Source organism: Manacus vitellinus, unplaced genomic scaffold (assembly GCF_001715985.3).
Source record: "Manacus vitellinus isolate BGI_N305 unplaced genomic scaffold, ASM171598v3 scaffold_38_pilon, whole genome shotgun sequence".
Classification (NCBI taxonomy): domain Eukaryota; kingdom Metazoa; phylum Chordata; class Aves; order Passeriformes; family Pipridae; genus Manacus; species Manacus vitellinus.
Window position 1 is genome coordinate 6,812,887 of NW_021940526.1, and position 27,514 is coordinate 6,840,400.

Sequence of the window (27,514 nt, forward strand, 5' to 3'; positions counted from 1 at the left end):
CGGGCGCCGAAACTGCGCCGAGCTCTGCCCCGATCATTGGTCCAGGTCACGGCAGCCGCTGCTTTCAAATTCTGCTCGAGCTTCAAAAGGAAACAGGAAGCCCCAAAGCTCTGCACCAGAGGCTCTCGCGGCGCCCACGCGTTCGCCTCCCACCGCCAACCCCCCGGGAATGGCGTGTTCCCGGCCTCCGGAGGGAGCCGGGAGCATCCCGACCCCCAGCTCCTCGCGGGGATTTGCTGAAGCTGGTTTGCATCATTTTATTCACCTTTTTTTTTTTTTTTTGTCGGCTCACTCACCTTTTTTTCGTCTTGTTTGTGGCCAAGTGCATGTTCACCCTCCAGCTGCCGGGTTGACCCAGCAGCATCCCACCCCAAGTGCTTTGGAACGTGGGATGAACCCCACGGATCCATTCAGGAGAGCCAGAGGCTTTAGGACACCTGCGGCTTTCCCAGCTTTTCACCCCAAATCCAGCATTTGTGTTTTCTGCCCCTTTTTCCAGCTGAGATAAACCTGGGAGGCTCATTCCAGGGTTGGGGAAAGGGCTTGAGGAGGCAAAAAAAAAAATTTGTCCTGGGAAAAGTCAGGGGGAAATCCCATTCCCCAAGCCTGCAAGTGTTGGGTGGGGCTTGGAGCTACCTGGTCTGGTGGGAGGTGTCCCTGCCTATGGAACTGGATCATCTTTAAGGTCCCTTCCAACCCCAGCCAGTCTGGGATTCCGTTTCATTCCCTTTGGGGAGTGAGCACTTCATGCTTCCCCTTTCCCCAATTTAGAAGGAAGAAAACAACTTCTACAAGCTGCACCCACTTCCCAGGGGAAGGAACATCCAGGGTGACAGTGTGAGACCTCACAGTTCCTGTGGTTTTCCCTCTGTTCCTGCGTTTATTGAACTCACATACAGAAGGTGCCTGTGTGTTAAATTAAATTAATACAATTAAATTAATGGAACTTCTGAACAGCATAAAAAAAATGGGATGAGGGTTGGAACTTGTCACGGGCTCTGCTTCCTTTAGGACGTCTCAAGCAACTGGAAAACCTCAGTTAACACACATTAAACACATTCTCAGTAATAGTAATGCGGTTTGTAAAATTCTTCTACTTTTGTTCTCTTTTTAGTGACCCCTGGTTGTCTTCCTCTGTCCATCTGCAAAAGCCCTTGGCTCCCCTCCTCGAGGGTTTGGGACAAAAAAGGGAGAGAGCAGGACAACCCCCCCATGGAATGTGATTGAATTTGAAACCAGAAAAGGCAGGATCCAACCCCTTGGCTCTGGCTGAAGAATCACTCAACCTCTGGCTGCTTTTCTTGGAGGAATTCCACCTGTTTGACGACAAATTAAGCACCAGAACCAACACGGAACCAGCCCCGCTCCGAGTTCAGCGCTCCAGGGAAAGCAAGTTTTCCAAGCTGCCTCCACCCTCCAGGACCTCGTGGAAGCGGATTAAGATCCATCACAAGCACAGGGGTTACAAAAACAAGGACAAGGCACAGCTCCCAGCCGAGGTCCCCTCAGAATTCCCCACAAAAAAAAAAAAAAAAAAAAAAGACAGATTTGTAAACAACCCTTCGTTACAAAAGTAAATTTATTATGACCTCACTTTTATAATTTTTTTTTTTTTTTTCCACTCGTGGTAACAATTTATAAATAACTCCTGTCCGTCGCCACGGCTGGGGGTGAGTTTGGTGGTTGAGAAGGTACAAAATAAAGCGGGTTTGGGGTGGTCCTACAGCACCATGGCCTGGGGGTTCCCGAGGAGCAGCGGCGCGAGCCGGAGCAGCGCCCGCACCGGGATGTGCAGCCGCCTGAACTTCAACAGCAGCTCCGAGAAGCTCCCGCTCCCTAAAAAAAAAAAAACCATCCAAGACAAAGAAAATGAGGTAAAAGTGGGGTCAGATTTGCCCCAAACAGAGCTCTGCCCCAAATAGAGCAGAGCTCCCTTGGTGGAGCCTCCGGAGGCATTTTCCCAGAGATCCCAAGGTTGCAATGCTGGTTATAAGATCAATTTTTACATAAAAACTGTAAGAAATACCAAATTCCATCAGGGAGAAGAACACGAAGAGAACACCCAGAGGAGAGGTGTGTAGCAGGCATCTGACTGGAATCATCCAAACCCAGACACAGGAATGTGTATGCTCAGGGCTGTGGCCAGCACAGGACTCCTGGGATGGGCACTCCTTGGGAAGCCTCCAGCCCCAGATCCCTCTCCCCACGGAGGGGGTGACATTCCTGTCACGGCCCTAAGCAGGGCACAGAGCTCCCAAAGTTGCAGACCAGCTGAGTTTCCTCAGGAGAGCAGAGCACTGGTGTATCCCGGGCTGGGCTGAGGGAGGAAAAGCTGCCCAGTGAAAGGGGCCAGGATTTCCCTGGATCCCAGCTCCAGACTCACCTTCCAAGCCTCCAGCTGCCAGCTGGGCTGGTGTGGGCACAGAGTGGTAGATCAGGAAGCAGGCCAGCATGCTCAGCTGGGATTCCTCTGGGGGCTGCCCGCTCAGGTAGGAATGCAGGGACACATCCCCTCCAGCTGTGAGACACAAGGCACACCAGGGAAATTCAGGAAGCATTTCGTGGAGGAAACTGGGTTTCTGCAGAAAAATCTCCATCTCCCTACAGGAGGTGGGCTGGGGGCTTGCTGTTTTCCAACCTCCTTCCTTCTGCCATGGCCACCCTACACCCTGTTCCCTGCTGTGGCCACCCCTCCTAGAAAATTCTCCCAGTGTAGAATTAGGAAGGCATTTTCTCTGGAAATTGTGAACCAAACCTCCCACCGCTACAGGCAAACACAATTCCTCAGGGAATGGTTCCAACCAAACTGAAAAGAAGGTGGTTTATCCAAGTGCCTGCCTTTCCCTTGCCAACCTGGATCAGCAAGACAAGAACCAGGCGAGCAACCTGGTCTGGTGGGAGGTGTCCCTGCCTGCCCACGGCAGGGGATGGAATGAGAGGGTCTTTAGGGTCCCTTCCAACCCAAACCAGCCTGGAATTCCATGAAGAGCTGGATTGGAGAGCTCTCCTCCCTACCTTGCAGCCACTGATCCAGAGTGTTGTCTATAGTGCACTTCATCACGGGCAGGAACTCCGAGTTCATGAAGAGCCCTCGGTTGGGGTTCCTGCTCATCCTCTCCTGGTGGCTCCGGGAGCTGAAGAACTCCAGCACCAGCTTGATCTGCCACAGCTCGAACGTCTCCGACATCTCCCCCCTTTCCAACCTCCTCACGGCCTGGGAGAGGGGGAAACACAAGGTGAACACTCTGTCCCCCCCAAAAAGTGGCCCAAAGCGTTCCCTAAAGCAGAACTGTGAGCTGACTGCACCTGATCTATGGCGATGTACGTGGGCAGCATCTCGGGGTTCTCCTGGGTGACGCACTCGTAAAGGATGGAAGAGAAAAGGTCCAGGATTTCCTGTTTCTGATCAAGGACACGTGTCAGATGTGGTTTATTCAGGTTCCTACCCGTGTTTCCTTCCATTGAAGTTGCCCCACGTTGCTGACATCGCAGCAATCTGGGATGTCAGTGATGCCACACAGCTTGATTGTTAAGCTTGTGTTTTATTCCCTCCCTTAAGTCACCCTGTGCAAAGAAATTCCAAGCAAAACACCCAAACCCCTCCCTGACTTCCCCTAAATGCCTCAGGACACTTTGGATTTGTTAAACACATTCCTCAAGGAATGGGACACAAACCCCAATACCAAACCAACAAAAATTAGAGGGTCACCACCCCTTTACACCTTCGTGTTACAAAACATCCCATAGAATATTCCCTGTTCCTGCTGCTTGGAGGGCTGGACTCTGCTCCAGAGTTTAGTGAAGGTTTTCCCTACCTTTTATCCACGCCAGAAGTGTTGGTCCCCACCAACACACCCTACCTGGCCCATGTCCACAGTTGGTTTGCAGAAATAGTCGGCGAAGGAGAAGAGAGCGGGGTCAGAAGTGAAAGCAGAGATGGCTTCTGGCTGGGAAATAAAAAAAAAAAAAAAAAAAGAGATTAAAACACACCCTTAAAATGAACTTTTTTGGTTTGGTGCACAAAGGCAGCAGCAATCGATAACCAAACCTTCCAAAACACGAGTGAGAAGGTTGTAACCCACACCAAAGGTTGGAATTCGTGATCTAAGGGTTGGATTCCTGATCTAAAGGTTGGATTCCTGATCTGAAAGTTGGATTCCTGATCTGAAAGTTGGATTCCTGATCTGAAAGTTGGATTTGTGATCTAAAGGTTGGAATCCCTGATCTAAAAGTTGGAATCCATGATCTGAAGGTTGGATTCCTGATCTAAAGGTTCGATTCCATGATCTAAAGGTTGGACTCCCTGATCTAAAAGTTGGATTCGTGATCTAAAAGTTGGACTCCACAATCTAAAGGCTGGACTCCACAACCTTGGAGGTCTTTTCCAGCCTAAATGATTCCATGACCACGCCCATCATGGACAGAAGTATCCCTGGCAGGAGGCCATTCCAGGAGGGATACCTTGAAGGCCCGGGCTTCGGAGTTGCGGTGGGTGACGGTCTGTGCCAGGAGGCTGCGCCATCCCATGGGATCCTCCTTGTAGGAGAGCTGCCCAGCCCTGAGCTTCACGTACAGGATGCCACCCTTGGAGAGGATCGACCTGGAACAGCACAATGGGACTTGTTTAAATGGACACAGACAGGCAGCCTGGAGAGCAAACAGAGCTCCCACAGCTCCCAGGCAATAACATTCCCTTTCAGGCTTTGTCCTAATTATTTAAACCCTGCCCAGAGAAGCTGGGCATTCCTGCCAGTCCCATTCCTGCAAGTGTTCAGGGGCAGGTTGGATGTGATTCAGTTGTTCATTAATGGCTTTCAAACGAACTAAAAGAGCCCCGTGGCTGAGCAAAGGCGCAGCCGGTTTCCTTTACCACCCATGTTAAAGTGCAAAGCTGACACTGATTTCACCCCAAATCCTGTATTCCGGTAAAATCTCTGGTTCCCACAGCTGCCCAACACCTCCTGAGCGTGTCAAAAACACAGTGAGTGCTTTGCACCGCGAGCAAAATAGCATTTTCACAGAGCAGTAACAGCCCCAACAGTCTGGGAAACGTGACATCACAGCCACTCAAAACCAAACCAAAACCATGAGTGCGAAGCTGCTTTCTGGTGCTGCTCCATCCCGCTGCCCAATTTCTGTGGTTTTTACTATCAGGTTTTCCCCCTGCCCCCTGTTTTTTTTGCATGAATTATTCACATCAATAGGCGAAACCAACTACGCAGTTTCTTTCTTCAAACCCACCTCCCCCCCCTTAAAAAAAAAAAAAAAAGTGCTGCCAAATGCACAGCAGCAAGACCTGAGCAAAGCCAGGCTTCTTTCTAATCCGTGGGAGGGGTTAAAAAAAAAAAAAAAAACAACCCAAACATTCAGTAAAAATTACTACAAGCTCGTTATTCGGTGAAGCATTAAAAATACTTACTGGAGGTGATTGGTTCCCTTGCTCAAATCTATTAATAATTCCCAGTACCGTGGTCCCTTCACTCTGATCTGTCAACAGAAGCAGGTTTTTTTATTAAATAGAAACAGAAGCGTTAAATTAAGAGGGGCTTTGACAGTTTGTTGTTTTTTTTTCTGGGCCCTTTTTCTGCTGCTCAGCCAGAAAATTCAGGAGGAGGAGCTTTGTGTCTCCTCCAGTGAAATTTCTGGCACAGGGAACTCCCCTGTCCCATCAGATCTTGGAAGATCTTGGTCAAGACCAAAGAGAAGCACGTGGCTTAATTTAACTCCCTGGAGTCATTGCAACAGGACAGCATTGGGCAGGGAATCAAAAAATCCCTAAATCTCTGCTCCTGCACTCTCTGTGACACAAAAATGGGTGGTTTTCCATCAAAATGGAGAGTTCCTTTACCTGTTTCAGTAAGTGAAGCTCTGGAAGAAGCGTGGGTGCCATCAGCTCCTCGGTGGCCTCCGCATACCACTGGGTGCCCTTCAAAATGCCACAGGATTCCCAGGTTAGGAGAGCTCATTGTCATGGGAAAAGGGAAGAAAAAGGGCATCTTATGGGGAACAACTCCCCTGGCAGCAGTTTGGGGGGGTTTCTGTTCCCGAGCCCTGAGTAAATGCAGGACTCGGAACTCGGCACTGCCCTTCACGTCAGGAAACATGAACAAAGCCAATTTCCCACGGATGGATCAACACCCAGCCGTGGGCAAGTCTGAAATGGGAAAGTCTGGGAAGTAAAGTATGCTGTGAACGTGGAGAACTCTTTGCCAGAACCACCTGAAAATCCCAGGAACCCTTCCTTTGGTCCTTTCCCAAGCAGGTGGTTCCAGTCACCCCTGTGCCTTTGGAAGTCCTTCTTTAAAGGGAGGAGAACCTGGGTCAGCCATGACACCCCCTGACTCTTTGAAGACACTGTGGTGACTTCTCTTCTGCCCTCCAGCTGCCATCAAAGCACATGTGAGGTGGGAGTGGGTTGAGCCCAACCCTTCCATTATTTGCAGGGAATCCGGCTCGCCTTTACCACAGCTTGAAACAACCTAACCCTGGAGGCCACACCGATGAAAACTGGGGTAAATCCCAGTGTCCAGGCATCTCCCTCGCCTTCCTCAAGGCCTCCCAGCCACGTTACCTTGTAGGTCACCTCTATGAGGGCATAGCAAGGAGTGTTGGAATCCACGTCCACGGGAGTGAGGAGCCTCGGCTCTGCCGCCAGCACGTACAGGTGACGCAGGGCCTGGAGGTGGTACCTGGGGGTGGGAATCAGGAGCTCAGCACAGGCAGGGAATGACCCCCAAACACCAAACCACGCCTGGCTCCACAACCAAATCCAGCTGGTGGTGAAACTAAAGGGAAATGTGTGGCCACGGTTTACGTTTTCTAACACGTGTGGGTTAACTGACAGGCCGGGACTTAATGGATTGGAACTAGAAGAGATTAAGGGTCATATATGGAGAGATCTTGCAGGAAAATCTTTCCAGGTGGGAAGGTAAGTCACAGGGGCACAGCCTCAGGAAACCTGTTGGTGTTTCCTCTCTGATTAAGGATCACCACTTGTCACTCATTTCTTCTGTTCTCCACTTCCCTTTGGTGGAAAACCTCCAAAAATGTATTTACAGACCACTTAAGTAAAACCTCACAATCTGTCTTTTGTAAGGAGATGGTTTAGCTCAAGGAAACATGATCCCTAGGGAAATAGGAATCCCTAAGGATACGGGATCCCCAGCAAAGCCTTACCGGTTGTCCGTGCTGTGGACAGGGAAGTGAGGGTACAGGGCACAAAGGAGAGCAGCAATTGAAGAGTTTGAAGTGCTCAGTGAGTATCTGTAGGGAGAAAACAACATTATCTTTTAGGTTCCCTGCTAAAAAACACAGGAGTTCAAAACACTTTGGTGTCCCAGGGACGAGGAAAGGAGTTTATGAGTCAGAAACATTCCCGTGGCACTTCCTTTGTCACAGAAGATGTGTTCATGCATCAGTATGTAGGGAAAAAAACCCAGGAAAATGAAGGAAACTGGGAGAAGGGATGAGCCCTGCCTTTGGAAATGGCAAATCACCTTCCTCCTCCCAGGAAGAGGAGCCCCAGAGCCATGTGATGAGCCAGGTGGAAACCGTAGTTCATCTCTCCCCCCGTCTTCTTGTGCATGAAACGGCACAGCTGAAGGACCTGGAGGTTCCCGGAGCCGGCCATGACCATGGCCAGAGCCAGGAGCAGGACACTCAGGCACGTCTCCAGGTTATAGTGACCTGTCTGGGAGCAGAGCAGAGCTTTTATTACTCCTGTGGTCGTGCTGATCCGCTGCTTTCCACCTCAGAGCTTGGAAACCACAACCCACAGCCAAAGGGAGAAGCAGCGAAGCCCTTCAACATGACTCCCAGCCTGTAATTCCCATCCTATAATTAATGGGTGAAAGGGCTGGGTTTGTTTGCATCCAGGTTTTGCTGAGGGTTATCAAAGTGTGTCGCACAAAGCGAGAGGAAAACCAGGAAGGACTTACTATGGATGCTGTCGGAGCCGACAAACACTTCAGGAAATCTGTGGCGTATTTGTACTGGAAGGCAAAGAAACGCACCCTAAATACAGATCCTAAATGTAAATATAGATCCTAAGGAGAAAAGTGAAAGCTCTCTGGAGGTGGAAGGGGAAAACACAACCCCTCCCCTTACCAAGCACTGAAATGCTGCCAGGTTTTCCGAGCCGGCGAAGCGAAATCCCAGGGATAAACAGGCTCCGGCGATGATGTAGACGTGGGCTTGCCTAAGGAACAACACAAACAGGAAATGACCACACACCCCTCTCTTCTCCTCCTCGGAATACGGGCCACAGACTCCTCCATCAGTAAAAAATAAAAAGGCTTTTTTTTTTTTTTGCAGGAAAAGAATTAGGCTGCAGGTTTGGGTTTTTTTTTGGATGTTACTCACGCCAGCGTTTCCAAGCTCAGGTCTTCGGAGGAAGGCAGCTCCGTGGCGTGAAGGGAGATAATGTTCTCCCTTATGATCTGTAAAAAAGCATAAGGGGAAAAAAATTCATCCTGGGAAAACCTATTTTTAATTGAAATTCTGGCCCATCGAAGTGATATAAAACAAATCCGCGGCACAGGTACGTAAAAGCTGTTGGGTTTTTCTTCCCAGGTCAGCACCCTGTATTTCTCAGAGGTATTGATCTAATTTGGTCTTAAAAATTCCATTCAATATCTTGGAATATCACTGATCTCACTGTTGAGAAGTTACTCCTAATGCAGCTGTTTTGCACTCGGCTTCTTTCCTGGGCAATGTGGGGAAAAGTTTAATCCCTTCCTTTCCCTGACATCACTTTCTGTCCTGAACAGTCACATCCCTCCTCAATCCCCTTCTTTCCAGTCCCCAGTACTCCCAAAACACTCCAGGGATCCAATGGCACCTCTGTTAATGCACATTTCCTTGTGCACCTCACGTGGCCACGGAGTTGTTCCCATCCGGAACAACCCTGGGAAGGTGGAAAACTGGGAAGCAAAAGACCCCAAACATAAACAAACACCTACTTGAGGCACGTTGCTGTTGACCCACTTGGAGTTGGGCAGGATGTCATCCCACAAAATCAGGCACCGAGCCAAGGTCTGAAAAAAGGGAGAAAGCCAAAACATAGGGAAGGAAAACCCCAACCACACAAACAACAATGGTATTTTTTCATGTCCTTACTCCATCCCAAAAAACAGACAATCCAGCTGCCTGTTCTCCACAGGTTTTTTTGTTTGGTTTTTTTTTAAATTTTTTATTATTCATATCAGAAATGAGAAAACAGCTTTTATTATAAGATGTGCAAATTCTGCTTCCAGAAAAAAGAAACCCCAGAAGAAATCCTTGCAAGGGCAAGATGAAAATTCCCTACGTACTTCTAACTCCATTTATCTGTAACATTGGGAAAAGCTATAGAAATGCACCCAAAAATTTAACATTGCACATAAAATGTGTCTTTCAAATATTTCTCCCTGAATTCTGTGCTGGATGACAAGGAAGCTGCCTTAGCACAAGGAGAAATTGCTGGAAGGGGTGAGCTGGGCTGGAGAGCAACAGGGGAGACCAGTGATCCCAGGGATTCTTGGTGATGGGAATAAGGGCTGGAATTAAAAAAACCCACCGGTTAAACGGACTGAGGAACGAAACCAAAGGAAATCTTACCCTCAGCAAAAGGAATTCTGGCTTTACAAAGTCCAACAGGTACATGGTGTCCGGGGCTTTGAGCCAGTCCGCGATGGATCTGCGGAGCACGGCGAAGGAACAGGTCACACCCCAGCAATTCCCAAAGGGCAGAGCCAACACCACAGCGGTTCAAAGAGCAGCAATCCCAAGGTCCATACCTGTTGTTGGTCTTCAGGTAGATCATGGCAAGCGCCAGGGTGGCACCGGGACACGTCACGTCCACGTTGATGGTGTCGCCTTCCTGTGGAAGCACAGGGAACACCTCCAGGTGGGAAGGGAATGACCCCAGCCGGGTGTGTGCGCTCCCAAAGTCACCCAGGGCTTGAGACACTGCTCAGGCTTCCACCAAAGTCAGCAGCACGCACCTTGATTTGGTAACTGGGAGACTTGTGCTTCTCCCGGTGCATTCCCGCCTGGAATCGCCGGTGGCCCCCGACCATGTACTGGTAGAGCTGCTCGGGAACGTTGAGGTCTGACATCCCTATCAGGTTACTGCCGTGCTGAGGAGCAGAGAGGAGAAGGAAAAACATGGGAGTGACTTCCTTGAGGAGAAAACCCCCTGCTCTTGGCCCACGGCAGCCGGGAGTCAGGGGTGAAACAGCTCCTACAATCCCATCCCAATGGATAACGAGCGTTCTGCTAATTGCAGTTGACTTACCCCGAGGCACACCATGCCCAGGGCCAGCCCAGATGCCAGGGAATAGGACTCCCTGTCGGTGCAATATTCCATCTCTGGCCCGGGGGGACGCCCTGGAGAAAACAAACCGGCAAAATCCATCTTTTAAAACTCCAGCTGAGCAAACAGTGGTTTAATTAAGAGCTACGTTCCTAATGAGAGGAGGGAAAAAATATCTGCCCCTTCTCAAGAAAGCCCTCAGTGGAATTCCAAGGAACTGGCACTTTATCTATCCATCCATCCCTAAATGGCAACCCCCTCCTAAATGTTGTGGCTGGAGTTCAGAGACATGGTGAGTATGCCAACGCTTTAAGATCCCTGGACTTGTCCAAATGCTGCTGCTAAAAGAGACTGCACATCCCTAATTACCAAAAGCATAACAATTGCACCCTTAAGATTCATCCCATTCCCTATTTAATAAACCACAGAGTCTCCCAGTAAAGCTCCATATAAAAACATGGATAAAGGCCGTTACAAATAAAAATCAGGACGTGCACAGAAGGAGGACGCAACTGAGATCCCAAATCTGCTGTTCAGAGCCAGACTGGTGGTTAAAAAAACCTTAAAATTCCAAGCAGGGGAACTCAGAACACCAAAATTCCCAGGTTTTCCCAGAGATGGGAAAACACCTGTCCCAGGGATCCGTTCGCACATCCCAACGGGCTATGCACGGGAAGGGCCCAGTGATGGAACTGCTGAAAATCTCTGAGCAGAAGTGAAGTTTCTTAATTTCAGGGAATCCCAGAATATTTAGGGTTGGAAGGGACCTCTGGAGATCACCCAGTCCAGAGCCACCTGGAGCAGGTGACACCAGAATGAGTCCAGGTAGGTTTGGATTCCACACCCTAATGAGTGTTTTACGCCGCTCAAACAGCTCACAGGAGCTCCTGCTCCCCTGAAAACAGGCCCACCAGGTTTGCAAAACCAGAGGCAGGAGGTACAAACCAATCCTTCCAAGCTCCCCGGTGCCCCTTCCCGGTGCTCATCCCGTTTTTCCCGATGCTGGAACCCACCTATCTCTGCCAGCAGCACCTCGGCCGTGTGCCTGTGGGCCGTGCCCTGGTAGACCAGGCCTATCCCGATGACAGCGGCCACCTGCACGTTGTGGGGCACGTCCAGCTCGGTGGAGGTGGGGGGCAGCAGGGCGGGGATGTGGATGCTCAGCAGGCGGGTGATGGCCATGTCCATGGTGCCCAGCTTGGCGGCGGACACGCCGAGCAGCAGCCCGATGCTGGTCATCTCGTGGCCCTGGGGGAGGGAACAGGGACGCCAGGAACCTTCAGAGATGGGAAAACGCCTGTCCCAGGGACCCACTCCCATATCCCAAAGGGCTGTGCACCGTGGGAAGGGCCTAGTGATGGAATTGCTGAAAATGGCTGAGTGGAAGTGAAGTTTCTTAATTTGAGGGAATCCCAGAATATTTAGGGTTGGAAGGGACCTCTGGAGATCACCCAGTCCACCCGGAGCAGGTGACACCGGAATGAGGCCAGGTAGGTTTGGATTCCACACCCTCCCTGGACAGCTGTCCCAGTGCTCTGCTCCCCCCATGGAAAGAAGTTCTTCCTCGTGTTGAGGAAGGGTCCTTCCAGCCCAAACCATCCTCAGTCCTGCACCACAACCACTAACATGCAGCCACTCTGCTATCCTCCCACAGCAGGAAAACTTCTACCCCAGTGGTTCAAGAGAAACCTGTTGGTTTTTCCTTCTCGTTCTGCTGGAAGGGCCCAAATCCCACAGGGATTTCTCCAGAAGGCCTCACCTTTGTCAAGTAGTCGTGGATGTTGAGCGTGGCCAGTTTGGTGAGGTGCCCATTGAGGCCCAGGGCCATGAGGAATCCTGCGTATTCGTTGGCCAGCTCTGCAATTTTGGGCTTGTTGTAGACGATCCAGGCGGAGTCTATCTGGGAAGCGGGAGCGATCTTCAGGCCGGCGGCCACCCCGTTGTGGAAGCTGGCCCAGCAAGCCATGTTGGGAGGCACATCGATATTCCCACTGTTCAGATCCACGGTGGTGTTCCTGGGAGGGGCACGGCCTGCCGAGGAGAGAGGGAGTTAACAGCAACCAGGAACATCCAAACCAGCCAAGGGAGGGAACGGCTCCGATCAGAGTCGCCCTCCGGTGCCTTCAGGAACGCCAGGACAGCACAGATCAAACAGCAACTTCCCAGGATCTCTGTCCTTTGTGGCTCCAGCACTAATTTTTTCACTTCCCTGTGTTTCTCAGAGTGCACCTGATGTCAGGTCTCAGTGTTTGGTAACAAAAAACACTGATTCAAACCCCAAGAGCTGCCACATCACAAAAATCACACTTCGGCCACGCAACTCTCTGCAGAAAAGCACAGGAGATGCTACAAAAATTCAGAAGTTCAGAAGGAAATGGGATAACCACTGAAAGAATCTCCAGCCATCTGTGAAACACTGGATTGGTCGGGAAGGAACCACTGACCCACGTACCGGTGAGGTTCAGCTTCGGGATGGGCAACTGCTCCGTTGGAACGGGGTGGTAGGAGAACAAGGTGAACATTCCTCGCCCCACTGGGAGTGCCATGGTTCGCTGGCACAGCTGTAACAACCTGGTGGGCACATGAAACCAAAGCCAAGTGCTCAGCACGGAGAACTTTTCCAATTACACAGCACAAAACAGACCTCCAGGCAACAGGCACGGGACAGAACCACTTTTTCCCCCCGAGTCTTCCCTCTTTCTTTTGACCCCACCCTCTGGTCTTCACAAGATTAATCTCAAAGACACATTTTACTGACACCTCGTTGAAACTTGCCACCAATTTGCCCTAAAGCTGCTTAAATCAACCTCTGCTGTGGACATTTCCCAGCCATATCAGAGGTGAGGTGACAGGAGAAAGCCAACCAGAGCTGGTGGGATCTTGCTATGACTGGTGTAAAACCCACGTAGAGAGTTCATAAGGTGCTTCCAAGAACCCTGACCACAGTTCTCTATGATTTACTCTGGAAACACTTTCTAGACTCGTCAGATTACTCAGCTTGGTAGCTCACACAATAATTTGATAAATTCCTACTCCTGTAGAAGGTTTTGCCTGCTAATTGTGTCCTGAAATTAGCTTTTTTTCTCTGTTTTCTTTTTAAAGAAGATACTTTTAACACCCCCAAAATTAGTGATTAAAAAAGCAGGATGGGGGACAATCACAAGGCCACTGGGCACAGGAGGTTTCAAAAGACAGAGGGATGGGACACTGAGTGTGTTTTGTGCAGAATTAACGAGGTCCCCTGAGCCAAGACCAGCCCTGAACAAAGTGTTCTCCAGCTTTAGGCAGGGGATGGATGATGTTTTCTTCTCCACAGAGCAGGTCCTGCTTATATATCACATCTTTTAGGTGGGAAAAAAAGTGCTACAAGCTGCTTTCAACCCCCAACTGATCCCAACTGTTTGGGTTTGAGACTCACTGTCTTTCCCATCTGCTGCTGATCCCAGGGGCCCTCCAACTCACACACAGCAGAGCTCTGATGTTCATGGAGCTCCAACGACCTGGATTATGAAATCCAACCCTTTTCTATGAGTCCTAATATTGCCCTGTTCAGATCCACTTAACTCTGAGCCACCGAAAACACCCAGACAATCTTTTCAGAGCCAAATTAATGAGAAACAGCTGGAAACAGAGAGAGTTCCAAGGCCAGGATCGACAGGGCTTGGAGCAACCTGGTCTGGTGGAAGTGGGATGGAACGAGATGAGCTTTAAGGTCCCTCCCAGCCCAAGGCATTCCACGATTCCACGCTCCTTTACCGGTTTTCCTTCTCCTCTATGTACTCGTGGTCGCTCGCTTCCGGCATCTGCACCACGTTGACCCGCACGGGCCGGGCGGTCTGGAGGAGCCTCCTCACCTCCTGCACCCTCAGATCCTCGCTCCAGATCAGGGACATCACCTCCTCGTTCATGTCGTTCATGCCGTCCTCGTCCTCCTCCGACTCGGCCGCGGAGGGGATGTCCGAGGACAGCACCGAGCCCATGGACTGCGAGGGAGAGGGGAAGGAAGGAAAGGGAAGGACATGATTCCAGGGCTGGAAATACCAGCACCACGGGCTGAACTCACCCCAGCACGACCACGAGATGGGTCTGTGAATACAAGGGACTGGTTTGTGCAGCATCCACACCACTTCTGGATTATGGAATCCAACCCTTTTCTCTGTGTCCTGCACTCAGGCTTAACTTAACGCTCAGTTCAGGCTCAAATTGATCAGGTCTACTTAACTTGGAGCCACCTCAAATACTCCCACAATCACGTGCTCCTTACAGGAATTCAAAGGCCAGGAGGATTTTTGACCATGGAAATCAAGTACTTTTGCCCATGGAAATGGGATAAAGAACTATCAGGAGAAGAGAAGGCGACACCTCAAATAGATCAAGGACCACCGGGTTGAGCTTGAGGAGGTGACATGGGACATAGTTCTCGTTCTTTCCAAACTCTTTCTTGTTTCAGAGCAACTGGAAAGAATTTTTCCCTCCACAATCAGCCCAGTTTGGGATTAGCCCAGTTTGGGACTAGCCCAGTTTGGGACTAGCCCAGTCAGATCTTCTGTTCTGCAGGTGCTGCCCAAGAAACCTGCATTATTTTTCTAATCGTGGATGTTTTCATCAATCAGAGCTTCCATCTGGATTCTCTCTGCAACAACCTTGGGAAAGCAGGTTACCTATTAAAACAAACAGCCTGCCCAGCAGAAAACTCCAAATATTTGTTGCTGTCAGCCAACCTGGGCTTCACCATCAGAGCTACATGACTAGAACAGCCCCAAAGTTGTTGGCAAACCCTCTTCCCACGCAAGATTTAAGAAATCCTCTCTTAAAACTCTGCTCTCCTGTTCCTTCTCATCACCCAAGTGATGCAGGGGACCAGAAAGAACGGCTGCCCGTGGCTCTCTGGGAACACATGACCCCCAGGAAGGCAAATAAATGTGGAGCAGATGAATGAAACCCAATTTCTTCTGATAAATACACAGTAAATCTCAATTCATAACTGCACCACCCAGCGTCCGTTCTGAAACAGGAAACTCCACCCTGCCCTCCCGAGAAATGACAAACAATTTGGGGTTTGAAGAGCACTTTGCCCTTTTAAGGCAACACCTATTCGAGGCATTGTTATAAAGTCAGTGATAAAATCAAATTTATCATCATTTTTGTGATCCGCGAGGGTTTCAGTTGGGCAGAACGTCACCAGCAGAAAACAAAAAGGGCTTTTAACGTGGGAGTTTGGACACGTGGTTAATTTACTTTTCTGCTAAATCAATGAGGTTTTTAATGTGAAATTATTAGTGAAGCCCTCTGTTATAAAAACTGGAATTATTTTAATATCCTTTCAAAGCCAAGACAGCAAAAAGGATCTCGCCCAAGATGTATTTGAGATTACAAATCCCTCTTCCTGACTTTGGGAAAAGTTATGGACAACCTGCTGGCCTGAAGTGGTTTTATGCCAGCTTTCAACAAGATTTTTGGCTTCCAATAAAAGACATTTAAACAAGACTAAATTCCCTGTGATCCTGATGGTTCCCACCTAAGAGGAGAAAATGCCGAAGAGAAAAACACCACACGCTTTTTTTTTATCGTTTTACCTCAGGATAAAAGTAACTAAAACTTGAAATATGGCAGGTGTATTTCCCAATCCAGTTCTTCCAGAGGAGAGGGAGATGCCAGACTGAGAAACACCCACTTCCTTCTCCCTCTGCCACGGTTTGATGGCAGAGCCTCTGGACAAAGCACCACAGGACGAGAGGAGGAGGAGGAATCAAACAGCTCTGGAGGCAAAAAATTTCCAGAGGGAAAAAAATTGTCTTGGTAAAACATTTTGGCAAAAATCTGTTTGGAGGCAATTTTTTTTTTGCCTGAATTAAGTTTAAAATGTGTTTTATATTGAGTTCCCACAGCTATTCCTGTGCTGGATCCTGGACTTTATATCGAAACCCTCGTGTGCGCAAACCCTCGATCTCGTTGCGATTCCACACCTTGGGATGCCCTGAAATTCCTGAACCGGCTGCTCTGCCCAAGCCCCGGGACTGTGAAACCCATTTGTGGCCCCACTCACGGATTTTCCCTTCTGCAGGTTCCCTTCACAGGCCTGTTTGGACAAATCCTGGCGCCCGATGAGGAGACAAACAGCTTCCGGCCAGTCCGAGGCCGGCTGCTCCCGGCAGTGGTAGATGGCATCCCTGATGGGAAGGGCCACTCCAAAGGGAAGAGATTCCAGGTCTCTCAATGTGAAACCTTAAAATTAAGGGGGAAAAGAAGCCAAACAGACTGTGTGATCAAAGCTGGAGCTAGTGTATCTCATGTTATGATGTTATTTTCATTCCGCTCTTACCGACACTTGTCATCCAAAGAACTAACTTTTCAGCCAGGCTGGAAACGGATGAGCTGTGCTTGAAACTGCACCTGGAAAACGGAGGAGAGTTAAGGAGGAGCCAATAAAGCTCGTCCAGGAGTCAGCAGAAAGCCAAGAACTCAACAAAACACCACTAAAACCCCTCGTACCGATTGTCATCCTGTTCCATCTGCTGCTTCCGTTGGCCTAGGAAAGACAAGGCTGCATTAATTCCATGTTTTTCCAAGCACAGCACAATCCTAGGATGGCATCAAGGCGTCCTTACCTGATGTGATCTTGTACAAGTAATGGGAGGCTTCGTTTGCCACGGCGCTCTCATCCCCAAGGATATAGAGAGCCACGCTCTGGACAGGGAAGAGACACCAAAACAGGTCATTTTGGGGGCTGGTATTGCTTTGCTTCCCAGCAGAACAGGCAGGAAATAACTGTAATACAACCTCCACAGCAGGGCAGGTTTATTGTCAGCAAAAGGAGATTGAAACAATTGAAACAAACAAGAAACTTTGAGGCTTTATATTTAAAGTTTGGGGAAAAAAAAGACATCCTGAATTTTCCCTAATAACTGCTGCAAAGGTGAAGAGATAAAACGTGTCCCCACTCATCCTTCTCGTCCTGCTCACATTTCATTTCTCTTGCAGAACACACACATTATTATAGACACTGTTTGGTTTCCTCCACATCTTGGATATTGTGGAGGCTCCAAGTGAAAAGTTGTTCCCACTCCAGCTTTCCAGCCAGCAAAATCCAAGGGATCAGCCCCCCATTTACTTTTTAATGCTTCCAGACAAGAGAAGCTGGGGAAAAAAATCACACTCAGAAAAAGATAATGTGGGGTTTTTTTGATGAAGACCTTCCAACTCTGAGCTCTGCACAGGCAGGTCAGGCACAGGAGGGAGAAAATAAGAGTCTCTTCTCCTTGTTTTTCTCCTCAGGATCAACACTTCAGCTTCCATGAGGGATATTTCCCTGCCAGCTGGAGCAAACCCTGCCCACAGAGCTGCTGTGCTGACAGAACAGAGCACACTGTGCCCCAGTACGTACCAGCACCACCAGTTTGCTCCGTTCACAGATCCCAGGTAAATAGGGATAAGGCTGAACTCCTTCTCCCTTCAGGCAGGAACTCAGCCACTGGAAGATACTTGGAGGCTCAGCAGAGAAAAAGGAGGGATGGAGCATGAAACCTGTTTGGACTTAACCACATGAACAGCAAGGTCAGTGAGTTCAGGGCAAAGGCACAGTAATTCCCCATTATTCCCAAAGGAAGCCCTACAGAACTTCCCTGAGTGACAAAACCCCAGCATTTCCCTCAGAACTTTACAGATTTCTCCCTCCTGCCATAGGGAACAGCCTTGGAAGTTAACAGCACTAAACTGAGCTACAACCTCTTTGCCTTCCTTGTCCACAAACCCGAGTAGCAAAGCCTGAGCAATTCCAGGAGATTTTTTTTTTTGGTAAGTTTTTTCTTACACAACCCCTAAAATCCAGCTGGCAGGACACCAAGCAGACACACAGACAAGGTGTGACCTGATTTTAATGTGAATTTTTTGTGGGTTTAGCTCTGATTTGGTTCTTCTGAACTCGAAACCGAGAGCCCACCAGCCCAGCAATACTTTCCACAAGAGAGGCACTTCTCACTACCAGGCTTTTCCCACAGGTAGAGATTTTCTCAGCCAGCCTGAGCTGGGACTTTGCCAAGATGAAACCAGCATTCATTGCTCTGTGGAGGCTCCCACGAAACACTGGAAGCACCAACTCATGGCTATAGTGGGCTAATTTCAGTCCAGAACCCCCAGGGGACCATCAAAACCAAAGGGAATATCCAAATATCACTGAATATCCTCCTGAACTCACCTTGGTCAATGATGCAGGTCTGTCTGGAGGTTTTGACCAGGGCTGGGTAATCTCTGTAGTAATAATCTATGTAAGCTTCCAGTTTTAAATCCCTGGAATGACAGAGAGGTGAGTCCCAGAGGGAGAGGAAAAAAAAAAAAAACAACAAACTCTCCACCTTCCTGGACGGGAATCCTTTGGGAGTAGGTGCTACTGGGGAAGGATCAGTCATAGGAAAAATAAAAGGTTTCAACATTCATCTTCTTTAGTACATGGGAAGTCTGTTCTAATCTGTGCAATTCCCAGATTTCCCATGTAGATAATGATGCACAGCCCTGTGGTTTTCCAGGTGGACATACCTGGCCAGCTGGACCAGGAGAACCACGAGGGAGCGGAGCCCTTCTCCCATCAGGCTGTTCAGCTTCAGCTCCTCGTAGATGAGGTGCAGGACAAAGAAAATGGCAGGAATGTGGCTGAAAAGGAGGGTGGAGGAGTCCAAACTAAGGCTCTGGGGAAAGTCATCCTTGGAAGGGGAAACTTCCAGGGGGTCCAGTCGCAAAGCTTTGGCAACGGGATGAGACTCGAAATTCCTATGGTAGTCAGAGCTCAAGAGATATTCCCAGTCCTAGAGCAAAGAAACAGGGAAGAGAGGCAGAGATTCCAGCAAAGTAACACCAAAGCACTGCTACAGAGGAGTTTTCTCCAAAAAAACGGATCCCAATGTGACTGTTGGATGGAAAAGGTGCTGCACAGGAGATTCAATGATTAAGGTTCATCCTTCCCATAAAAGAATCAAAGCCTTCGTTCCTTAGTCCATCCTAATTCCCTCTGGAAGTGAGAACCCTGACAAGCAGGGTCACATGATGCAGCTTTGGAAAACTTTTCTTTCCCCCAAATTTCCATCTCAGATGAAATTCCACATGCAGAGTGTGTTGCCTTTAAAAAAAGCCAACGCCAAACCCCACTGCCCCCTACTCGTAAGAGAGAACCTTTTCTTACCTCATCTGACCCTGTTTCTGAGGGCCTTGCCTTCTTTGGAGCAATGACTGGGGAAAGTGATCCTTCAAAATCGAGCTGCAAGAAATAAAAGGAGCAAAAACAGCTCAGCTGTGACACTCCCAAGATTTCCTAAGTGAATCACTGATCATAAAACCTGAATTCAAACCAAGCACAACATGACATAACTCGAGGTACTTCTAGACTTTGCTGGGAAAGAACCCATAGACACTGGAATTCAAAATCCTCTTTAGGAAACAACAATCTGAGCTGTGATCTGTGTTCAAAATGAGAGTAAATTTAATGTGGATTAGATGAACCAAATCTTTAATGCATTGGTGTTGGGTGTGAGCTGGAGTGTGCCAGCTAACAGGACAAGAGGCAATGGGCAGAAACTGAAGTTCTACCTGAACATGAGGAAGAACTTCTTTACTGTGCACTGGAACAGATTGTTCAGAGAGGTTGTGGAGTCTCCATCACTGGAGATTTCGAAGAACCATCTGGATACAATCCTGTGTAATGTGCTCCTGCTTGAGCAGAGAGGTTGGGCCTGATGACCCACTGTGGTCCCTTCCAACCTGACCCATTCTGTGATTCATCATTTATTTTTATAACCAACTGCCACGGTCAGACAAGCCCCTTATAAATCTACAGAGCACAACAGACCCGAAAATCAGAAACATTTCAGAATTGATTCCAGGGCACTTTGTGATTCAAGACAAGGCACAACCTCCAGCACCTCTCTTGAACCATTTGGAACCTTGAAGAGCTACCAGCAGCTTCAATGCCAACCAGAAGAACCTGCTCACATTCCGTGTCCAGGAGAGCCTCTCCGTGTTGTATCCCATCATGTTCATGAGGCACGTGACAAACAGGTTCCACTCGGAGTGGTAGCTGGGCCCTCCCGGGGCGTTGTAGGCGTTGTACCACTTGACCAGCACCTGCACAGCTGTCTCCTTGGGCAGGATGGCTTTGAGCCCCTGCAGGCACCTCCTCACTGCGGGAAAAGAGGGAAAATAACAAAGCAGCTGCATTTTCCTGGAATTTGTTCCGTCATGTATCAATCCTCTCACTGGACCTGCTTTTAACTCTCTAAGAACTCACAGTGAAAGCCACACGGCCTCCAACAGCTGTTCCTGTGCTGAGGTGGGGTACAAAACCAGGGGAAAATGTTCCTTTTTTTTTTTGCTCATTGCTGAACTGGCATCTCAGCTCTTCCCCAGGAATAAAACACACAATAGCAGAGAGCAAAGCTTTGGAGTCCTACCTAATTCCGAAGTGGCAATTTCGGGGATAGTGATCCGGACCATGGTGTTATTGCTGAGCTCCTGAAAAAAAAAAAAAAAAAATCAACAAAGGGAAGAGTTAAATTGGGAAATGCACCAAGTAAAGGCAGAGTCCTTTTCTACCAACTCAGAATCAGTTTTTGTGTTAAGATATTCCCAAATCCTGGCTGTTCGCTGCACTGAAGATCTGCAACCTCAGGTGCCAGCTCCGTGAAACTCTTGGAATGGAGCCTGAAATTATCTTGAAATAATCTCTGCTAACAAAGTGTGGCCTCGAATGACAGGAAAACACCTACTAGAGTTACTCTGTTGTGGACAGGATCTCTGAGAGCCTGAATGAAAGTCCCAAGCTGCTGGAAAGTACAGTCCTCGACGTAGGGCGAGTCGTGAAGTTTGGAAGAATCCCTTAGCTCTGGAACTGGTGACAAAAGCACACCCTGAAAAGTGGTAAAAATGACTGGGTTTATGGAAATCATAAATAAATAAACAGCACTAAACAGATCTTCTTTAAACACAGTTTAATCAGGGGATTTACAGAACGAGAAGAAAAGATTCAGCTCCAAGAGATTCCTTGAAAGTTAAAAGATCAACCAATCGTTTGAAGGTGTTACAACTAAATCCTTTCCAAGGAATATTTGCTTACTCCTTACCTCTTCCAGGGGCCCCAGGTGCTTATTCAAAGGCTTGGATGGAGTACTGACACTGTCCAAGGGAGTGCTTGGCCGAGGCATTTGGTTGGACATCGTCAGGGACGGAGCAGGAAGCCCGGGAATAAACACCTTCCCCACCTTTTTAGTGGGAAAAAAAAAAGAAATAGTTGATTTTTTTTTGCTGAAAATAAGCCCAAAAGATGATTTAATTATGCCACAAGGTGCCACTGATTTTACAGAACTCCCTTTCCAGCACTGCACACAAATTAGGGATGGGAAAACTGTGGCTCACCCGAACCACTCCAGAATAAAGCACCAGATTCCCACTGCCTTCCAGGACCAGGAGTGTGTCGATGCCCTGGAACAATCAAGCAGCACATTCAGCTTCTTATATTTAATTAGGGACACTCCAGTTGGGTGACAAGTGTCACAGCAGGACATTCCAAGGGGAGCAGTCCCCAGGGAGGGACGTACCTGCACCGGAGCCGCGTCCTTTGCTGGAATGTTGGTAACAGACCCAAAGATCAGCTGCGACTTATCATTGCTCTCTTGGAATTTTACACACCTAAGGATCAGGGAAAACAACAGGAAACACAAAAAGATTGTCCTGGGTGCTGTCACAGAAAGAAACCGCAGAATTTAAAACAGTGCAGTTAATTTTTTGTGGAATATCTGGTTCCTTTTCCCCTTGCTTTGCCCAAAAATAAGTCAGCTTGTTTTTACTTTTCTAGTCCAATTAAAAGCCCTGCTGTACTTCCAGCTGGTAATTCCCAGAGTGCTCCCCCTGCCCCCGAGGTCGGAATGCTCACCGCAGCTGGAGCTGGGATTCCACTAAAAAGCACAAGAACTTCTGCCCACAAAGGTCAGTGGAAATAAACACTTTGGATGCTTGGGAATTCTTCTCTCTGTCAAAAGAGACACAAGGACCAGTTTAGAACCTGCTTGGCTTTAGAGACCTCAGGAAACCAATCCAGAGGGCCTGGAATAACCAGGCAAAACTGCTCCAAGTGCCCATTTCTCTTTGGAAGGGAGCCAGGCACTTAGGGAGCATCATTTCCCCAAAAAAAATCAGGAAGTACAATCCACAAATCTACCCTAAGGAGGCTCCACCTGCAGAAACAAGCTGTGATTTCCCTTTATTCCCCATTTCCCGCCACGGGAATCCCTCCCATCCCAACACAAGCTCCTGACCTCATGTTTGTGACAGTCTCTGTCCACAGGTGGTCGATGCACAGCTCGGGAACGATGGGCTCTGTTTCTGGCACGAGGAAGGAGTCGTTGGAAGCGCTGTTTGGGGAGTGGGGGAGGCTGTGCCTCTTCGGGGACTGGGCACTGCTGGAAAAGTTGAACCTCTGCACTCCCGAGAAGGAATGGACTCCCAGGGCTGGGGAATGGGAGCGGCTGCAAGGGGAAGACACAGGACACGGCTGGAAAGAGGACCTTCAAAATCAGGGACAGGATCAAAAGACACAGGACGTGGCTGGAAAGTGGATTTTTACTATCAGGGGCAGAATCCCGGGGAGCTCACACCCTGACTTTGAAAAGCAACAAAATCCCACCCTAAACTAGTAACTAGTTTAATGTTAGATTCCTTTACCAACACACATCCCAGCACGTGAAACTATTTCTCCAATTAATTTCCAGTCATCCCTGCCAGAATCTAACAGATGAGATTTCAGGAGGAAGAAACCCAACTTTTTTCAATGCATGGTCCATTCCATGAAAAATCTCTCCCAACCTCTTCCCTCCAATTGTGGCTTTCTTTAGAAAAGTGACCCAAACCCACTCCTGGGACCTGCAGATATTCCCTGACTCCCTGACAGACCGGCTGTGTCGTGACAGAACAGCCTCCCTGGCTCCTGCACAGGATTATCCTGCTGTGCTGTCGGGATAATGGCACAGCAAGAGGATTCCAAGAGGGTTTTCAGGTGCTGCAACACAAGAGGCACCTGCACCTCGGAAGGACAGACTTCTAAGGGCAGAGAAAGACAAGCAGCAAACCCAGATGTGCGCGGAATTCCCTGGCTGCCATCCTTTGGGATGTGCTGTGCAGTGCCCACCTCAAGGCAGCCATGTTGGAGATGGTTGGGGAGCGGGACTGCAGGCTGGGAGAGGACCCGGATCTGCTCTGGCTGTGGATGGACGAGTAGTTCTGGAAAGGGGAGCCCCCAGGGGAGTCTCCTTTGGAGAAGCTTCGGAGGTGGGCGGTCAGGGAGCTGTTGGTGGCCGTGTGCTGGGGAGTGCCCACCTGCTCCGGGAACTTCAGCACCATGCTCTGCTCCTGGGGCACAAACCAACAGGCAGGAGGAGCTTTTTCCATCAGCTGGGTGTTAATTTCTGCCTAGGAAGGTGCTCAGCCTACAGAGTTATTCCTGCCAACGACACTCTCCCACTCCCACAGAAACTGCTCCAATGGTTTTCATAGAATCCCAGAGAGGTTTGGGTGGGAAGGGACCTTAAAGCCCATCCAGTCCAACCCCTGCCATGGGCAGGGACACCTTCCACTATCCCAGGTTGCTTCAAGCCCTGCCCAACCTGGCCTTGGATACTTCCAGGGATGGGGCAGCCACAGCTTCTCTGGGCAACCCCACCAGCCTCACAGTAATGAGTTTTCACGGCACTAAGTTACTTCCCACTAAGTTATTTCCCACTTTTCTTACAGAACACAACAGTTTGGAGTCCAAACCTTCCAATGTATGGAATAATATGTTAATTACTGCATGATCCATGACCATCACCATCATGTGACTTCCCTGGCTGTGCTCCAGGCAAACCCACGCAAGGAACTACTTGAAAAATAAAACAACCATCCCCAACAAACACCTTACTCTTATAAATCAAACAAATCACAAGTACCAGGGGCTTCTTACACCCAGGAAATGGAAATACACAGGGGTTTTTATAGTGATACTTAGTCCACGTGGGATTGGTACCTCTGGCTTCACCCTCCGGAGAGCCCAGACCGTGTGTAAGCTCTGCACAGTGTCGTAGGTCATCACAATGGAAGGGTCAGAGCTGAGGAACACGATCCTCAGGGTGTGGTCAGCCACGTACTGCACCCTGGAAGATCCAAACACACCTGGGAAACAGGAGTTAGCTCCGGTCAGGGCAGAAGGATTGTTTCTGTAACAGTATCACGAGCATTTTCCACACCCTCTTCCCTCCACCATCCGGGCTTTGTTCCTAACAGTTTCCCTGCCCATGAAGCAGCTTTAACTTGTCACTTGGAGGTGATTATTTCCATGTTTTTTAACACAGAAAATGCTCAAGGCACACGCTGAGATTTGATCCCACCCTGAGGGACTCCAGGGACACCCCTGAAGGTGCGAAAATACCTCCAGACTTCCAGACAAGAGGAGTGATCTCATCCAAGGGGTGCAGCATGCTGAACATCGTGGGCAAAGGCTCCCTAGGGAGAAACCAAACAGATCAGAGCCTGGAATCTGACAGCAGGGACATCTATTCCATTCCCAGAAGCTTGCTGGTTTAACTGAGCAGATTCGACCTTTTCAGGGCCTCTGTTCCTAATCCCAGCTGGGTACTACAGAATCTCAAGTGCCTGGGATGGACACATAAAACCCATACAGTCCAACTGCTTGCTCTGGGATCCACAGAGGGCTTCCACAGGGACTGGGATCCTGCAGCTGATAGAAAATGTCTCAATGACAACCCCTCAGTGAGTCTTCCCCAACCATCACAGCCTGGAATCAATTCCCAGGACGAACCTTAATGAAATCAGGCCGGTGACACCCATTTTGTGCCTCCCAGATCCTATTCCCACTCCCAAATAATTCTTAACACTCCATTTTGGGCGTTCTCACTCAGGATCGCTGGGATGGGATAAAAAGCCCGGAGGAATCACATCAACATCCCAGAATGGTTTGGGTTGGAAGGGACCTTAAAGATGATCCAGTTCCACTCCTTGCCATGGAGGGCAGGGACACCTTCCACTACCCCAGGTTGCTCCAAGCCCCATCCAGCCTTGAACACTTCCAGGGATGGAGCAGCCACCGCTTCCTCTTTTTTCACCTGATCCCACCTTTTCCCATCACAAACACACAGCTCCTTTCACAAGTCCACTCCTTATCAGATTATCCAACAGGAATAATTAGATTAATAATTAGATTATCTATCAGGAAACAACCCAGACCCCTCATCCCATACCTGGGTGGGCTTGGAGGCACCTCGTGGGAAGAACTGCTGCGCTCAAATAACAAACCATATTTTGTTGGCCAGACGTTTGCAACCTATAAAATAATGATGATAAATAGATTTATGGTGAAGAAAAAAAAAATCAAGTATTTTCTATATTGGTTATGTTTGAGGATTTTACAGCAAAATGAGATGTTTGGGTTTTTTCTTGAGAGCAGGAGAACATAAATCAGAGCCATTTATGAACCAAAAGGGTGCATTTGTGTGGACAAAAAGTAGGAGAGAACTCACCTGGAAAGGCAAAGCTGCAATGTAATCCTTCCCCTCCATGCTGTGCACGTTTATACAGGAATTCTGCAAAATGCAGATACACTTCTCTACTGTTTCCTCACTACCCGAAACTGGGAGGGGAAAGAAAGGAAAAAACAATTACACAGTGAAGTTCCTCCCTTTTTCAGACACCCCTCATACACAAGAAGTAAGCTTTTAACATAGCAAGGCTTGGTGAATGAGCTCCTGGAGCGTGTCTGGAGGAGGACAATGGAGCTGGGGAAGGGTCTGGGGGACAAGGAATCCCTGAGGGAGCTGGGGGGGCTCAGCCTGGAGAAAAGGAGGCTCAGGGGGGACCTTCTCACTCTCTCCAACTCCCTGATAGGAGGGTGGGGCCAGGTGAGGGTCGGGCTCTGCTCCCAGGGAACAAGGGACAGGTGAGAGGAAACGGCCTCAAGCTGTGCCAGGGGGGGTTTAGGTTGGATATTGGGAAAATTCCTCCCCAAAAGGGCTGTCCAGCCCTAGCACTGCTGCTGCCAGGGCAGTGGTGGAGTCCCCATCCCTGGAGGGGTTTAAAACCCACCTGGATGGGTTAGTGGTGGGCTTGGCAGTGCTGGGGGAACAGTAGGACTGGGTGACCTCGGAGGGCTTTTCCAACCCAAGCAATTCCACGATTCCAAGCATTTGCCCAGGACACTCACCATCAGCCTTTTCGGATTTTTCCTGGGGGACGGTGAAGTCGCACCACAGGGCCTGAAACCCAACGCAGAGACCAATTAATTAACCCCAAACGAGCCGACGCTCCCCACACGAGGTCGTCTTCCCGGTTATCTCCCAAAACAACCCCAACCAAAACACCACCTGGATTCACACTCAGCCTCCCTCTTCCCGGGTTCCCACACCTGCAGGACGGGGCTGTCGACGGTGAACGCCTTGTACACGGCGGACGCTTGGCTCCTGCTGCCCTTGCTCCAGATGACCACGTTGCTGGCCACGTACAGCTCCTCGTCGTAGTCCACCTCCTCCCCCACATCGCTGACGCCCTTCCTCAGCTGCCAGCTTTCCTGGAAAACGGGGGCTTGGTAAGGAGAAGCCGGCACGGGCTGCCGGGAGAGGCTGCGGATGCTCCATCCCTGGGAGTGTCCAAGGCCAGGCTGGATGGGGCTTGGAGCAACCTGGGCTGGAACTAGATGGGCTTTAAGGTCCCTGAAGCCCAAGCCAATCTGTGATTCCTGATAAGGGACAATCAGAATCCATTTAGAGTGATTTCTATGGAAGCCAAGGATATGAAAGGGAGGAACAGATAAGAGAGACCCTGTGTTGAGCCATGACATTCAGAGTGAATCCCCTTCTTTCCTAAACTCCTTCTCAGAGAGCAGCTGGGGTGTGGATAGATCCAATCTTAGGCTCGGTCTGCATCACAGAGGGTGTTCACCCGGAGAAGAGAAGGCTCCAGGGAGACCTTAGAGCCCCTTCCAGTGCCTAGAGGGGCTCCAGGAGAGATGGAGGGGGACGTGGGACAAGGGATGGAGGGACAGGCCAAGGGGGAATGGCTTCCCACTGCCAGAGGGCAGGGACAGATGGGATATCGGGAAGGAACTCTTCCCTATTCTGGCGGTGAAGCCCCGGCACAGGTTGCCCAGAGGAGCAGTGGCCGCCGCATCCCTCGGACGGGGCTCGGAGCCACGCGGTG

At 49.4% G+C, this 27,514-nt stretch overlaps 1 protein-coding gene across 1 annotated transcript in view; it reads right to left on the reverse strand.

Moving 5' to 3' along the window:
* Positions 1-1,547: 1,547 nt before the first annotated feature.
* Positions 1,548-27,514, reverse strand: part of ANAPC1 (anaphase promoting complex subunit 1) — a 29,604-nt gene continuing 3,637 nt past the window's right edge. The window contains exons 2-47 of the mRNA XM_029961647.1: positions 26,724-26,885; positions 26,523-26,574; positions 25,843-25,952; positions 25,564-25,646; positions 24,735-24,808; positions 24,333-24,478; positions 23,460-23,680; positions 22,591-22,800; positions 22,209-22,304; positions 21,874-21,964; positions 21,692-21,757; positions 21,400-21,537; positions 21,046-21,186; positions 20,731-20,791; positions 20,273-20,460; positions 19,467-19,541; positions 18,827-19,092; positions 18,489-18,580; positions 17,679-17,827; positions 16,903-16,981; positions 16,787-16,823; positions 16,617-16,687; positions 16,341-16,519; positions 14,051-14,277; positions 12,747-12,865; positions 12,054-12,325; positions 11,308-11,542; positions 10,277-10,368; positions 9,984-10,118; positions 9,777-9,859; positions 9,598-9,676; positions 8,961-9,035; positions 8,362-8,438; positions 8,107-8,197; positions 7,938-7,991; positions 7,497-7,690; positions 7,177-7,263; positions 6,572-6,689; positions 5,849-5,926; positions 5,420-5,487; positions 4,462-4,600; positions 3,861-3,947; positions 3,307-3,402; positions 3,016-3,214; positions 2,384-2,518; positions 1,548-1,836 (exon numbers count right to left, since the gene is read on the reverse strand). Of these exons, the coding sequence (XP_029817507.1) occupies positions 1,721-1,836; positions 2,384-2,518; positions 3,016-3,214; positions 3,307-3,402; positions 3,861-3,947; positions 4,462-4,600; positions 5,420-5,487; positions 5,849-5,926; positions 6,572-6,689; positions 7,177-7,263; positions 7,497-7,690; positions 7,938-7,991; positions 8,107-8,197; positions 8,362-8,438; positions 8,961-9,035; positions 9,598-9,676; positions 9,777-9,859; positions 9,984-10,118; positions 10,277-10,368; positions 11,308-11,542; positions 12,054-12,325; positions 12,747-12,865; positions 14,051-14,277; positions 16,341-16,519; positions 16,617-16,687; positions 16,787-16,823; positions 16,903-16,981; positions 17,679-17,827; positions 18,489-18,580; positions 18,827-19,092; positions 19,467-19,541; positions 20,273-20,460; positions 20,731-20,791; positions 21,046-21,186; positions 21,400-21,537; positions 21,692-21,757; positions 21,874-21,964; positions 22,209-22,304; positions 22,591-22,800; positions 23,460-23,680; positions 24,333-24,478; positions 24,735-24,808; positions 25,564-25,646; positions 25,843-25,952; positions 26,523-26,574; positions 26,724-26,885 (5,643 nt within the window). The 3' untranslated portion in view covers positions 1,548-1,720. The remainder of the gene's footprint in view (positions 1,837-2,383; positions 2,519-3,015; positions 3,215-3,306; positions 3,403-3,860; positions 3,948-4,461; positions 4,601-5,419; positions 5,488-5,848; positions 5,927-6,571; positions 6,690-7,176; positions 7,264-7,496; positions 7,691-7,937; positions 7,992-8,106; positions 8,198-8,361; positions 8,439-8,960; positions 9,036-9,597; positions 9,677-9,776; positions 9,860-9,983; positions 10,119-10,276; positions 10,369-11,307; positions 11,543-12,053; positions 12,326-12,746; positions 12,866-14,050; positions 14,278-16,340; positions 16,520-16,616; positions 16,688-16,786; positions 16,824-16,902; positions 16,982-17,678; positions 17,828-18,488; positions 18,581-18,826; positions 19,093-19,466; positions 19,542-20,272; positions 20,461-20,730; positions 20,792-21,045; positions 21,187-21,399; positions 21,538-21,691; positions 21,758-21,873; positions 21,965-22,208; positions 22,305-22,590; positions 22,801-23,459; positions 23,681-24,332; positions 24,479-24,734; positions 24,809-25,563; positions 25,647-25,842; positions 25,953-26,522; positions 26,575-26,723; positions 26,886-27,514) is intronic.